At 37.1% G+C, this 14,962-nt stretch overlaps 1 protein-coding gene across 8 annotated transcripts in view; it reads left to right on the top strand.

Annotated features, from left to right (window-relative positions):
- YAP1 (Yes1 associated transcriptional regulator) overlaps positions 1–14,962 on the top strand; it is a 96,995-nt gene that overhangs the window by 71,790 nt on the left and 10,243 nt on the right. For 2 of the 8 annotated variants that reach the window (XM_074916634.1, XM_074916601.1), the window contains 2 exons: positions 2,925–3,106; positions 4,614–4,661. In XM_074916634.1, coding sequence (XP_074772735.1) covers positions 2,925–3,106; positions 4,614–4,661 — 230 coding nt within the window. Of the gene's footprint in view, positions 1–2,924; positions 3,119–4,613; positions 4,662–14,962 lie in introns of all 8 variants that reach the window. The other 6 variants (XM_074916624.1, XM_074916593.1, XM_074916651.1 and 3 more) reach the window with 3 other exon arrangements.

Genomic DNA, 14,962 nt, shown 5'->3' with positions numbered 1-14,962 from the left:
TAGGTTCAGTTTCTGAAGAGTTACCAAATCATATAAGTAATTTTCCCCCAATATTTACTGATGAATATTAAGTATACACTGAAGTCTCAATATCTTATGATATTCCTGGTTTAGATACACTTTTAATTAGGAACATTACTTTCAAAATGGACATTAGATGGCATTTCAGGGATGTAGGATGAGGGAATAAAATGGAAAACAGTAGACAAACATGATTTTTTTCTTACAGTTTTAATTGCAAGGTCAGTAGATGGGATGAATGGAGCAAATTGTGATCAGAAAGAACAGGAATAATACAAGCAGCTGTCAGAAAGATACATGTATATAAAATATCAAGAATTTGACATGACAAAAAAATTATTTCCAAAGTTGCATATTAGTGGAAAAGAGACCTAGGGAAGGAATACTTTTATGATGCATGCAGGAAAAGCAAATTCATAACATGTTGAAGGGATGTGAGTGATATTGCACGTAAGTGTTTAACTAAATTTAGAAATTGTTAAATTTTTATGAGATTATCTGTAACATGACTTGTCTGTGAACTGCATGAGGCAGGGACTTTGAAACCATGATTATATAATTGGAGACTAGACCATTAAGGCAGCCTTTTTAACCAAAAGAAAACTGACATTCTTCAGCTTGGGTACTTAATTTTTACAAGCTAGGTAGTTTGCTTTTAACTTAGATGTGCATCTTTCAGGTGATTGTGATTTTCTAACCTTTGTCCCTCTTCACTTTCCACTGTAATTGACTTTCCATCTTGTTTAATAACAGGTTTTGAATCCTGGAACTTCCTGGACGGGTAGCACAGACTTCTGCTTGAGTTGCAGAATTAGCTAACAGCAAGAGAAGGCTGTTGCTTTCTGTTGTCCCCTACTAATCCCTTCATTGTCTGCTTTTTAAGGTGAAAGAAGCTAAGATATAAAAAGCAAAGGACATGGTCTTGGTTTGAGACTTGATAGGATTATGGATAAAAAGAGAGAAAGGAGGAGATATATTCCCCACTCCAGCAGTGTCATGTCTAGTTTGTCTAGAGCTGGTGGGCTGCGTTTCTTTTTGCATTGATCTCTCTAGCTTCAGTTTTCCCCTAGTTTTGGTAAATGTAGATAGTCTAATCACTATCAGTCATCCAGCAGAGAGTGACCAGTGGAGGTCCTCGAACTTGGAATTAGAGTTCACTGCTGACATCCTTGCAGGGACAGCTCTTGGTTGTGTTGAAACTTCTGCTTAACTCTTTCTGTTGTCTGGGGACATATGAACCTTCTGTGTTCAGCAGAGGAACAGGCTGCCCTGTCTCTTCCTGTTGCAGACCTAGGGACAGAGCTCATGTTGCAAAGCTGGTTGATTGGCTTATCCTGGTCATCTTCTTCCTGAAGCTCAATTTTGATGGTGAAGTGGTGCTGGATGTTTTGTATGATCAAGTACTTAAGGTTTAATCCACAGCAACGTCATCTTCCCACTATTCTTTTTCCCCACAGGGACAGGATGGGACTTGCAGGTTGGAGTTGAACCTCCAGCCCTTTGTATTCAGTCTGTTGTTTCTACTCAGTACTGGGATTCAGTTTCTATTCTTACTTCACCTGTTCACTTACCTTTACAGGAAGCTTTATTTTATTTGTGATCATGTGCGTGAAGATCTCTCACAAGTAACTACATAAAAGATTATTTCAAATTACTTCAAGCTATTTGGCACTGCATTTTATTTTGGCTTGACTCACGAAAATGTGACCCACCTGTCTATTAGCTATTGACTCTGTGCTGGACCTATGGAAGAGTTGAAAGGGTAGACTAGAGAGTTGAGTTCATAACTGTTTGACTTTTATTTTTTTCTTTTCTGTTCTCACTCCCAGAACATATGTCATTTCTTCTCCATATGTTACTTCTCAATGGAAAGATGAGCTGTGGCAAGGGGAATAGAGAGCAAGGCTGTGGAGAAACAGCCATTTTTACTGCTGTTATGATATAAATATATTTAGGCTTCCTTAGAACAGAAAAAAGGCAGTACTGTACCTTAAGCTGAACACTCAAAAGACAGTGAAGACTGAAGGGCTTTTCAGAGAAAAGATGGTACAGATTCTTTATGAGATAACTCTCCTTTCTTACGATGGTTAGAAGTGTTAAGTGTTCTAGGAATTGTCTATATATGATGAAAACATTAATTCAAACTAATACAACAGATGGTTTTCTTTGCACCGAATCAGCCTGTCATCCTAAAAGAAGTTCACTCCCTTTTTTTTTTTTTTTTTTTTTTCTTAGTTCCCATAAACCAGAATCCTCATTCCCAGGAAAAAAAAAATCACCACCACTGCTTTGGCAAATACATTCTGCAGCATATTGTGAATGTTAACAGATTCAGGCTGTTCTGGACAAGAAGATGGAGAGTTAATTCCAAAACTGAAAGCCCCTGAAAATAGCATCCTTGTATCACATTCAGCCTTTCTCTCTTTAACTGTGGGAACTCCAATGTGTCTGTTGACTTTAACTGTACTGGTCTCGAGAGGGAAAAATCAGGCCTTTCAAGTAGATGCACCCCAGTCATGCGTTATTTTATAAGATAAAATTGTCTTAGGTCTTGCTTTTATGGAGGAAGGGAAGATGGGTTCTCATTGTGCATTAGGCATACAAGTTGACACTTTTTTTTACTACCACTTTTGAATTTTTTACAAACTCACAGATTTAACTGTTTCCAGAAGTTTTTTGAACAAGTATGTACTCTTAAACATGAGACTGCTGCATTGATTTCACAGGAGTAACACATGAGCAGCATACATTTCATGGTCTGATGTGAGTGTAGCTGCATTTTTTGTACTGTCATGGCTTGTAATTTTATGAAGTTTTTAATACGTGCCTTCTAAGGATAATACTTTCCTTGCATCTATTTGTTTGAATTTAATTTTTAAATGTTTATTGTTTTGGTTCCTTAGCCATGAATCAGCGAATCAGCCAAAGTGCTCCAGTGAAACAGCCACCCCCTCTGGCTCCTCAGAGTCCCCAAGGTGGTGTGATGGGTGGGAGTAGTTCCAATCAGCAGCAACAGATGAGACTTCAGCAGCTACAGATGGAGAAGGAAAGGCTGAGACTGAAGCATCAAGAACTGCTTCGGCAGGTGAGGCCACAGGTTAGACACCTACTTCCACTATTTCTTTTGTTATGTTTTGTTTTGGCTAAGTTGTTGTTTCAGTGAGTCTTAAAGACCAGTGACTGTACAAAAAGCTTTGAGCTCTAAAAAGGTCTGAATTAATCCTGTTACTGATACCAGCTTGGTAATGAAAATATCAGACTGAAGGATTTTGCTTTCCTCCCTCATTCCTCTCTAACAAAACTTCTCTGAGAACAGGCTTCTTTACTATTAGGATGACATCATGGACTGTTGATCTGATTGGATATTCCTCTTGAGAATATATTTCATATTCATTGTGTTCTGAGTCATGCAAAAAGGCAAGAAGTTGGTTCCCACAGCTGCTTTAGTTCTCCCTTTAAAGTGGAGGAAAATCTTTCACTTTTAATACCTGTCACAGTCTGTAGTATTTCAAAGTACTTTTAAAGTTTATATAAGATACATTGAAGAGACACCTTACTGCTAAAATCTTATCTCTGAAACAGTGGAGTGGAGCATGGAACAACTGAATCACTCATACCGTGTTTTGAACCAGTGGTTTTCTTATGTGAAGAATTTCAAACTTCGTAATTAGGCTGCAAGCTATTCCTTTCAGTATTTTTCTACTGTATGAATACAGCTATAGCAAATGTTAAAAGTGTAGGACTGGACACTGGAATCTCTGGATTTTGAATTCGGGCTTGACTTCCTTTTGACTTTAAGCCTTCTGCTTCAATTTTTCCATCTGAATGTTTAAGAGTTACTACCATCTGTGCTAGATAGGATATTCTTTTGGTTTTTGACACTGCCAGAGAGAGCACTAATCTTTTCTTTGAGGAAGACCTTCTAAAATCTTACCCTGTTCCCTTTTCACTTTGGGTGATGGGCCTTGTATCAGGAGAGGATGATATCTTAATGTCCTCAAAGACAGCCTTTCTCTTTCTTCATCACCTGCAGTATTCTGTCCTGGAATCTGACTCCCGTTATCCCCTTTGTAGTCAAGGCCTGTTTTGTAGGAACCTTCAGCATCTCTTGGTGTAAGATGGGTCATCTTTACAGCTGTTACTTTTTATAGTACTCTAGGTAAGAATACATTGCAAAGGTGGCATCAGGACTTTCTCTCTGCTTAAGCACCTGGGCTTCTGCTGTTCCTGCTTTGCAATTAATCCACCAACAAACATTTTACCCTGTGCTAGCATGCTTCTAGATAGGCCTTCTAATTGTCTTCTTGCCTCAGTTGTCATTGGGAATCTGACTAACTTTGGACCAGGTGACAGCCAGTTCCCTTCATGTTGTTCTCCCTGGTCATTAAGCTTATCTGTCAAATACGCATCCTTGGTAAATCTGTGAGTTTTGTTTTACTGTGTCCTGATTTTCACAGTTTCTTAACTCCCTTACCCTGTCTCATCTGGCCTGTCTTGGGGGCTTGATACTACAAGATGGTGTTTATAAGACAGCGTGCACAGGCAAACGATGCAGCTAAAGTAATTTTTATCCATCTTATTTTTACTCTTAGGCATTGCGGAATATCAATCCCAGCACAGCAAATTCTCCAAAACATCAGGTAGGCTCTTAACTGATGTTTCAGCATAATTAGAAAAAATGAAAACATTAAATTAGGCTAGCAGGGGAGCTTTTTGCTACATGAAGGCATTCTACAAAAGAAAAACAAACAAAAAAAACCAAGCTCTGCCATACACATTTTTGAACCACTTCTCTGGTCACAGCCCTAACATTGTTTTTAAGAGTGCTGCATTACCACAACTTTATATCAATATTTAAAAGCAAATGAGGAATTCATTACACGTTTTTCTGCATTGAAAACAACATTCTTGTTTAGCATTCTTGAGGATACTGCTGTTCCAGTCCTGATGTCATCAAGATGTATATTTAAAGCAAACCTCCCATTATATCTAAGCTAGTAGTTTGTGACTTTTAAGTACTGTTCATATTAATGTTCTTACCAGTTTGTTTAAACAGGTATGATCTTTAAGAAGGATATCTGTATTTGGTTAATAAAAAGTCACTTGAAATATTTATGATTTTAAGCATGTGCAGTGTAACAGAATTATTTAATAGATTAGAGTAACAAAATAATTGCTATGGGGATATAACATGTAATTATTCCATTTTGACATTTAACAGGCTCCAGCACAGATACATTTTCTATATAGGAAAGAGCAATTCTGAAAAGTCTCCCAAGCTCAGACCAAAAGAAAATTGGTCAAAATGTGAAGCATAATAAACAGTTTAATGCAGACTTCTTTTAGCTTCTTAAGAATTTGAATATGGAATGAATCTCTGAAAGGATGGATTTATGGATATATTCATAGAGCTTCTTGCTTGGTATTGCTAACAGTATTCTTAATCTACTGGTTCTTAGGACAGTATTTATGTTGGCTTGTGTTATACTTCATTTTTCTAAGAAAAAACACTCTACACACTAGTCAAGAAAAACATAATAAAAGAAAGTATCCTGTGTTTGGAAGCCAGGAGTACTGGTGTACTATTGCATTCTGAAGAGTACTGCAAAATGTGTACATTACTAGTTCTCCTGAGGAGGTCATCTTCAAAATAGGAGCCTCAGACCTTAGAAACAGTACTGACACCCTGGAAAAATTACTTTCTTGTTTGGCAATATCAGTGCAGCTCTAAAACTGAAGCGTTTTATTGAGATGTAGTAGTTTGATTCATTTACAGAGCATTAGCCACATAATGATCTTGATTATTAATATTAGACCCTGTTATGGAGAAGAAAGAAATTCCTTAAGAATTACTGGTATACAGGGAAATAAACAGAGAAGCACACTCCTCTACACCAGTTGGAAACACCTTATCTTCTGCCACAATTAGATCATTCAGAAGGGATGTTTTTCTTACTGAATGCCAAAGTGTATTCTGTGTTTTCTTGTATGCCTGAAGCCCTGTCATACAATTGTTCACTCTTCCACAGTTACTTTTTCCTGTTGCCAACTCAGAAATATGGAGCAAATGGAGAACGTCAGGATTAGTTTCACACTTCGTAAGATCAGATTTTTGGATCTTCTTGAAATTCTGGATTAAAACACTAAAAAGCTGCAAAAACTCAAAGGGGCGGTATTGATAATTCATAAAATGTATAAGCAGTGGTCACTTTGCTTTGTTTGGGATGGGGACTGATGAAAGGATTTATGCAAAAATCAGGATTCCAGTTACATTTCAACTGTCTTCATACCAGGCTCACCTGTATACTCACTTGCCTGGGATCAGTTTTAGTAGTCTGCACTTGCTAATGATTCAAGCTGTGTTTGAGTGATCTGGTGGATAGAACACTAGATTATTCATGTTGTATCACCTAAATGTGTTTTTTGTGTTTTTATGTGTGACTTCAGTAACCTAGTGAGCAGTCACATGTAGAAGAAGATGCTTAAAGAACTGCTTCTGGAAATTGTTCTCTAAATGCTTCTTGAGGCCTTGCACTATAGAGGCAAATGTTGTCTTCCTTTTACAATGATGCTGTCTGAAGTCCCGATCTGTACATCCTATCTGGTTATAGTCAACCTAGTAAATCTGTGAAAAATCTGTAGGAAGAACGAATATATCTTTGGTCAACTTTCTCCTTATGACAGATCCTTTCTTTCCTTTGTGAATAAAATTAATGAAGTTTAGAGGAATTATCTGCTTTCATGATGATAAAGCTCTGCTTGGAGCAAGGATAATAGCTTCTCTTGCTAAACTTTAGATGTTCTTTTAAGCAATACCAAAAATAAAATCCTCATATGTTCAGTTCTCTTAATTCTGGGAAGACTAAGTCTGTTTTAGAGAGTGATTGTCAAGGTCTTCCTTTTGTAAATTACATGGCACCAGCATTCTTGAAGCTTGCCTCTAGTGAAGTATCTCTTTTACGTGGATAAGAAAACCTGAGAAATGTTCCTTAACTTCTAACTGCTTTTCTTAATCACAGAATCAAATAGCTTGGAAGGGACTGGTGGAGGTTATTTAGTCCAACATCCTGCAAGCAACCAAGCTTCTTCTTCCTTCTTGACATTTTTGTCCAGTGTCGTGGTTGTATTGATCTTTCGTCAGGTTTTTTTGGTACTGAGTGAACACTGTGTCCGTGCCAGTTTTTATCTCTGCCCTGATACTGTAGTATTCTGTAGTGACACTAACAGTCAAGTGTTATGTATGGAGGCCTTAGCACTTAATTACCTTCTGGAAAGATTAAACAGTTGCTCAGCTTCATCTTTTGAAGCAAGTACTGTAAAATGAGGATATATTGTGTTATAATTCTAAAAATGTCTAAGTCAAAGGCATTTGAAGCGAAAATTGCAACTTCCATATTTGTTGTGTATATACAAAAGCTACTGGTACATCCAAAAAAATTGAAAATACCAAGCATCTGTCCAGTTACTGGCGTTCATCGTCAGTTATCTGTGAACAACTTGTAGGTGACTACCTGTCTTAGTTAAGAGACTGAGTGACTTGACTATCTCTCCATCCCCACTACCTCTCCTTCCATTTTCCTGCAATTAGTATCTGGTTGTCAACAACATCTCACTTAAAGTAGATGCTAGTCAACTTTTGTATAAATCATAAAATAAGTTAGGTAACGGATTTCTTGCCTTCTAGTATACGATGGAAAGAGAGAAAGGCAAATAACATTGATGTACTGATGGCATTATTCTTGGATGTTGTGCAGACAACTTCCCTGTGCTAAGACAGGAAGATTTCTTACTTGGTTGCTGCTAAGATTTGGGTATTTGTTAGTAAGATCAGCATACTACACAGCTGTTTACGTGATAGGTTCCTCTGTATATGCTTGCTCATTCCATATCTTCTGCTTGTTTCTGGCACTGAATGGAGATCCCTGCCTGAGAACCAGATACAACCCTGCTTCCTTGCTATTCTGCTCAGTCGTGCTTTCCAACTTACCTTTCTGTTATTTCTGTGCTTCTTTCTTGGTAGTTCTGCATACCTGGATTGTGGTCTATGTTCATTGTCTCCATTCTTTTGTCCTTTACATTTTATGAAGTACCTCTTGTATTCTCTGTCCTGTTGCCCCAGACTTAATTCTTATCAACTTTTGAGTGACATTCTGAAAATTCCCCTACTCAGTGAAGAATGTGCAAAGACATATGGCTAATCTGTCACTTGGTTTTATTTCATACTTTTTTCATATTTCCTCTTATTGCATAAAATATAAGCACTTACAGTACTGAATAGTTACTGCGTTTGAAATACTATTTTAGTTTCCTACTATTCCTTTTTTGTAAAAGTTCATCGTAGTTGGTGTTTGACACCTTTCATCAGCTTAGCTGAGATTTCCAGTGTTCCAGGAAACATCTCTTTCTTTCTTTATTTATTTATTTCTTAGGACATTATTAATATTTTTCAATAGAAGATTTTTGCAGTCACTTTGCATGTATACCAATACAAAGCTGTGTTACTGACAGATTTGTGACATTCTAGAAAGTAAGGAAGGCATTGTTACAAGCAAGTACAGTCTTGAATTCTGTACTCTTGAACTTCTATGATGTTAGTGAAGCTGGAAGTTTTACTGAGGACTTAGGTTTTGGTTTGTTTTGGTCTTGTCTTGCCTGTAATATTTCTTTCAATGACAAGATATACTTGTGTTCAAATCTTAGTGGAAATGGTAAGCAATAGTTATTTTACTTTCTCAGTAAATCCCAAACAGTGTTGTCCCTTGAATCTCTTGTTTCCCATCCCTCTGTGTTATCTGCAGCTGACCTAGGTTAACAAGATAAATGACTTGTCTTGGTTTTGTCAAGGGAGTTCATGTTGGAGGGGGTGTTGGTGTTGGATTTTGGTGGGGTTTTGGTTGGTTTGGGTTTTTTTTAACAGAGATAAGGTACTGAAGGCAACCATTTGGTCTTTGAACATGGCTTTTTTGATCAGTGAAGGTATGACCACTGGTATACAGAAACATTCTTGAAAATTACTTATACAAGTTGCAGGAAGAAAACAACAAGTCACTTGCAGCAAATTCATAGCTGTATTGTGTCCCTCAGTTTTAATTTGCCTTTTGCTTGATACTTGATAGGGAAAATGGGCTGTGATATATCTTATTCTAAGATATCCATTATGTGAAAAGTTCTGGTGAGGGCTGGCTAAGACACAGTGAAGAGTCTTTCCAACAAAGTCTTTTTCCCATTTAAAATTTTTCCTTCTGATCGAACTTTTTAAAATCAATAGTCAGAAATGAGACCTGAAACTTCTCATTTCAATGAAAGTAAATATTGTATCTCCCCTTTTGTTGTATTTTACTCAATAGCTCTTTGTACTAATACTGAGTTTTGCTTTGTCCCTTATAGTTTAAATTTTCTGTTAGATGTTTCTTTTAGACAATGAACAGAAATTGTTACTGATTTCCTACTCTCCAAAATCAGTAACAAAATATTACTGGAGAACTGTCATGCAGATACGGGAACTGAGCAGCCTGTACGATACTGTAACTTGAAGATTCCAAGTAGGCAGAAATAAATTTTGTGTGTGTTTATCTCAGTTTTCATTGAACCATTGGTATGTTATTGTTAGCAGGAATATTTTACTTCATTAGGTAACAAACAGTTGTTATTCACTGGATTACCTTCTACAAATCTTCGTAATTAATTAATTGACTTTAGTCTGTGGCAATAAATTCAGCGAGTAATAACGAGTCTTAGTGTATTGCCTCTTTTTATATAGGCCTCTATTTCTAGGGAAACACTTGTATTTTAGGTAGCTAAAGGTTAGTTCAGATGATCTGTCAAGTACCTGTCATTTACTCTGCATCAGTTGCACAGAGCAGTGTTACAGAGTATGATGAGGCTTACAGGTAAGGCAGCAGTGCCATGGCTTTAGGAATTAATTCAGGAAAAGACTTAACCAGCTGTCTAGAGCCATCCTAGACTGGGGTTGAAGACTGCAGCTGGGGACCTGTGTGGAATTTTTAAAGCAAAATACTAACTTCTTAATAGTCACCAGACTGAAAGGTCTGGTAGACATGCTCTGGCAAACCATATTGCTGCAGTTCAACACATTAAACTCAGCTGTCTGCCAGAGATTGCCTTAATAATAAGGCAGCAAACAGGATGTGTCTAACATGGTTCTTCCAGAATCTAGTATCTGAAGCATTCATGTGTCTACGCTGCAAGACAGACCAGACACCTGATCTATCAAAAAAATTATTTTTCAACTAGGTCAGTTTTCAGAATTGTGTTACTGTATGGACAGATGTTGATTCCAGTGAAGGCAGGGGTAAGAATATGCAATCAAAGGCCATCTGTAACTAGCAGTAAAAAGTTGCTTTGGAATTGTCCCTGGGTTGTGACCCACAGTGATTAAGAGATCAAGGCACACATCATACTCTACCCTGACTAACAAACTCTGCTTCTTCTAAATCCTGTTAAATAAAACAGAAGTTTTTGTCAGAGCATTGGAAATTTCAACTTGGGGTTGGATTTTCTGTAGAAATTATGGAGATGTTCCTTGACCTAATTATTGTTTATAAGTCTCTGATGTTTCTGATGAGCCGTACACTAAGACACTACTCTGCACACTGCCTAGAAAGTGCAAGCATGATTGGATATAGATAGGGAGATTGAAGGGCAGTCCTGTGTGGCTGGATTTGAGAGGAGAAGGGTATGTTGGCTGTCATCAAAATATACCAAATGTGGAATTCAACTAATTTTACTGCAAAAGCAACATTGCTATTCTTCAGCCATCTTGGGAACTAAGTGCTTTAAATGTTCTTCAGCTTTTAAAATAGTATAGCTTCATTTCTTATTGAAAACCATTGAGCTAAGTGAAACTTGTTTGTTAGTTTGTGTGGCAAGAGCTGTAGAATTTGAGTTTCATACTCTGTTGGTTTAGGTGGGAAATGCTGAGCATTGGTAGAAGGAAGTTACACACTAGCAAAGATACTTGTGTTATATGAGTAACTTCAAAATTCAGAAGCTGATTCCACTTGTAGCACCTTAGCTTTACAATTTAACAAAACGTTATTGCTTGCTTGTGTATGTAGATCTTTATGGATAAATACCCTGTCTAAAAGTCTACAGTGTAAATCAGATCTGCATTTGTTGCCTTTGTCTGGGTTTTATGCTTTTAATTGCTTCAGGACTCATTCTGTGTCTGTGTAGCTCACTGCAGTGGATTTACTGGATCACTGGTGCTGCTTGCAGTTGCAAAACTTAATTGCAAAAATACTGCTAAACCAACTGGTCAGCAGAAGATATGAGTCATGTTGACCTGAGTAGGAGATGGCCGTGAATAATAGCTTTTGCTAGAAGCAAACAAAAATAGGTGGAGGGAGGCCATCTGGCCCTGCACGGCCGTCATGTCTGCGGACTCCTGCTGACACGTACCTGCCTCACTGGTGCTCTGAGACGCCTCGGCTGGGCAGGTGCAATGCTGGAGCCAAGGGCAGATAGGTACCGAGAGGAGTATGAAGCAGCAGCACAGAGAAGGACTGCAAAACCAGACAAGAATCCAGACTTTATTTACACATGTCTAATCCGATTTATGCTGCTTTATCTGTGCTTGCAATGCTCTGCATAGCATTAAGTTCTTTGCCAAGTTCATACAATGAAACTAATTATCACTCTATCAGTATCACCTCTCTAAATTAATTTGCGGGTTTTCACAATTGGAACACTGAATAATTTACATTTCCCCCTTACTCTTCCCTAATTGCATAGGTGCTTGTTGCTGAATTCATTTGTCTTCATCTGTCCACGTGTTTTTCCTCTTTCTTTTGTACATATACTGTAACTCTGTAGCACTTAAACAAGTGCATAAATACTTACCTTGAAGAAACAACTGGTGCTGTAACTCTGCCCGTAAGTGTCATGGTCTTCTCTTTCCTCTAACACTTCTTTCCCATCCCAGTGAAGCCTGTGGATCATTTGATAGTTGAGCAGTGTGGTGTGAATGACCTGGAACTTGATGTAAAACTTAATCTGCATGCAATTATGAAAAAAAAAATGGGTAAGGTCAGCCAGATAAATAACACAATGCTGACCTTATTTTAAAAATTATTTTGCTTAAGGAGATGACAGATCATTTTGGTCTTTATGTAATAACCAGAATTCAGCTTTTGTGTTAACAATAGGAATGCTAAGCTTTTATTTTCCCAGAGGTACTTAAAAAAGTTCTACATACTTACAAAAATAGGATGAGATCAAGTTATAGAAATCTAAGCCAGGATTTTGTCATGGTTTTATTTTTGCCTCCAGACTTTAAATACTTCTAATAAAGGATATATTTTAAGGCATGAACTAAAAGCCTAGAGTTCACATTGCTCTGTTTGGAGCTGGGAGAGGCTTGTACACTCCCATACATTTTTTTAAGTACAGGAAACACATAACTTTTTTTATTGAAAATCAGTTTTATAAGGAAGAACAAACGAAAAGACCATTCTTCAAGCAACTTTAGCTTCCATTACATGCACCTTTTAGGAAAAATAGTCTTAATACACTCTTTAGGGCTTGTAGAAAACATATCTTGTCTTATGGAATGATTAAAAATCACTCTGTATTTGTTTCTGAATAGCTCGTCTTTTTTGGTAATTCCTTTCTCTTTCAGTGCTCCCAGACTGACATATATTTATTACTTGAATGAGTAATGTAATAACATTCTTTCTAGGGGGAAGTGCTGTAGTTCTGCCTCCTGTATAAGTAGCAGTAATGCTACTTATAAATAGTTTAAAATAGTTGTAGTTTTGCCCTTTTAGCAATGTTGTTGAAACAAGGATAAAAGTAGGGATGATATTAAAAATACTTATTTCATTATGTTGTATGTGCCAAAGAATAGACAAACTACAGTTCTCCCTCTTGGTTTAATACATCTCTTTTTAGTGTGCTTTCAGTGAAATGTGATTTTTCTCTTTTAGCTGGCTAGCATCTGTGCTACATTTATTTTTACCATACTATTTAAGTTCATATACTGATGAAACTTGAATCTCTCCTACCCTCTGAGGATTTAGAAAATACAAAGGTGACTTTCCCATTTTTCTGGATTGCTTATTCTTTTGTACTGAGGGTTTTTTTAAAGTATAATAGACAAGTTTGTGGGTTTTTTCTTTTCTGATGTCAGTAGCTCTTGAAAAGGGGATATGTGTGGATTTTTCTTCTCTCAAATCTTTCTTCTTTTTTTTTTTTTTTTTTTCCAAACTATTGCATTAGGAGGCACTGCTGAATGGAAAAGACCAGGCCTACCACACAATGAGATAAAATGTCATTTTAGTGCTTTATATACAAAAATTACTCTATAATAGTTTTGCTTTGTTATCACAGTTTGGGGCACTGGTGTGTGATTAAGCTGCTTCTGCAGACTGCTGGCACTTTTGGTCCCTCCTCTTGATTCTAGTCAGGGGCTGCAGCCCAAGAAAATAAAAATGCAACACACAGATCAAAGCAAGAGGGAAAGGGAAAAGGACAGAGCATTCTTGCCACAGCCAGGTTGTAGCTACATAAGAGCAAAGCACTCACTGATTGACACATCTGCTATCAGAGTGGAGAAGGAATGTGTGCTGTATTCCAGGTATGAACCCAAGGCTGAAAAGATTCTAGAAGTAATGGTGCAAGGTGAAGTGATATTTTTTATTTATTTATTTTCTCTTCCTCCTTTTTAATTGGACAAATAGCAAGATAGAATTAGTTCAAAGTACCTACATCACATGAAGGCAGTTTCTCAGAGAAGGGAAGGCTCAGGTGACATGTGGAAGAATGCTTGTCTCCAGAGGAAGGGCATAAAGATCATGATGTGAGCGAGAAGTTCTTGAGCCATCTCTGGGATGGCTGTTCCAAGACTTTCTACCTTCTTCAGATCCCCATTGGGGAAGCATTCTAGGAAAGAAAACTTTATTCTTTATTATTATTATTATTATTTTCTTAAATGAATTGAGTCTTCCTGTGTATCAGCCTTCATGTATCAAGGCTGATGTGACTGATAGAAGTTTATAAACTTAGCTGTGAAGTAAGACCTCATTATATAGTCTTTGCACTTGGTTTTATTACATAAGCAAATGAAAAGCATATGGATAAGCCTACAGAAATTATTAAAAAGTGCCTACCATCCTGTGATCTGAAAATGAGGAGAAGGAGTATTACTACTATTGATTAGAACAGTGGCCAAGTAAGCGGTGGTCAGCAGAGGACTGGATTTACTTGGAGCAGGCAATTGGGTGTGATGAACATAAAAAACAGTGGTATGTTTGTACACTTTCTGCAAAGGTCTAATCAGCTGGAGTGAGAAAAACTTATAGGACAAGACATAAAACTTGGCATTAAAGAAATATGTGGAATAATCCACAGGAATGGGAGTAAAGTGTATGAAGGTTAGAAAAGGAAAAAAAGCAGGGAAACATTCAATATTTGGCACAATCTGCTGGAAAATCAAATAACCTTAAACTTTTTTTAAAATAAATCACTTTGAAGAAGAATTAGGAAAATACTATTTTTATATATTAAAAGTCTACAGTAGTCCTTAGGCTCATAATTGAGAATAAGTGAAGACCTCTCATTTTACAAGTGGGAAATAGTGGGTATTGTCAAGGCTGACAAGATTGGTTTTGCCTGAGATTCGCTTCCCAGGCACAGCCTGGAAATCACATACTAATAATGGTGACAAGGTAGTAGATTTCTTTACCAGTCTCTACATTAACAAAGCACAGACTTGCAGAGCCACTGATGATGTTTTAGGAGAGTTGCTTGAAGAAAATGACTGCATTTTTCACCAGTAACTCACAGATTACCTGTTTAAAAATGGAGAGAGGGGCACTGGAAATTACATAAAGTGCTGGTTATCTCCATTCACCTTTAATTTTGTGTATTTTATGTTAAAACTTAGTTTCATTAAGTAGTAATGACGAGCTTTATGGATGGG

This window comes from Athene noctua, chromosome 1, assembly GCF_965140245.1.
Source record: "Athene noctua chromosome 1, bAthNoc1.hap1.1, whole genome shotgun sequence".
Classification (NCBI taxonomy): domain Eukaryota; kingdom Metazoa; phylum Chordata; class Aves; order Strigiformes; family Strigidae; genus Athene; species Athene noctua.
The sequence above is the reverse complement of the archived record's forward strand: the minus strand, read 5'-3'. Positions and strand labels throughout refer to the sequence as shown.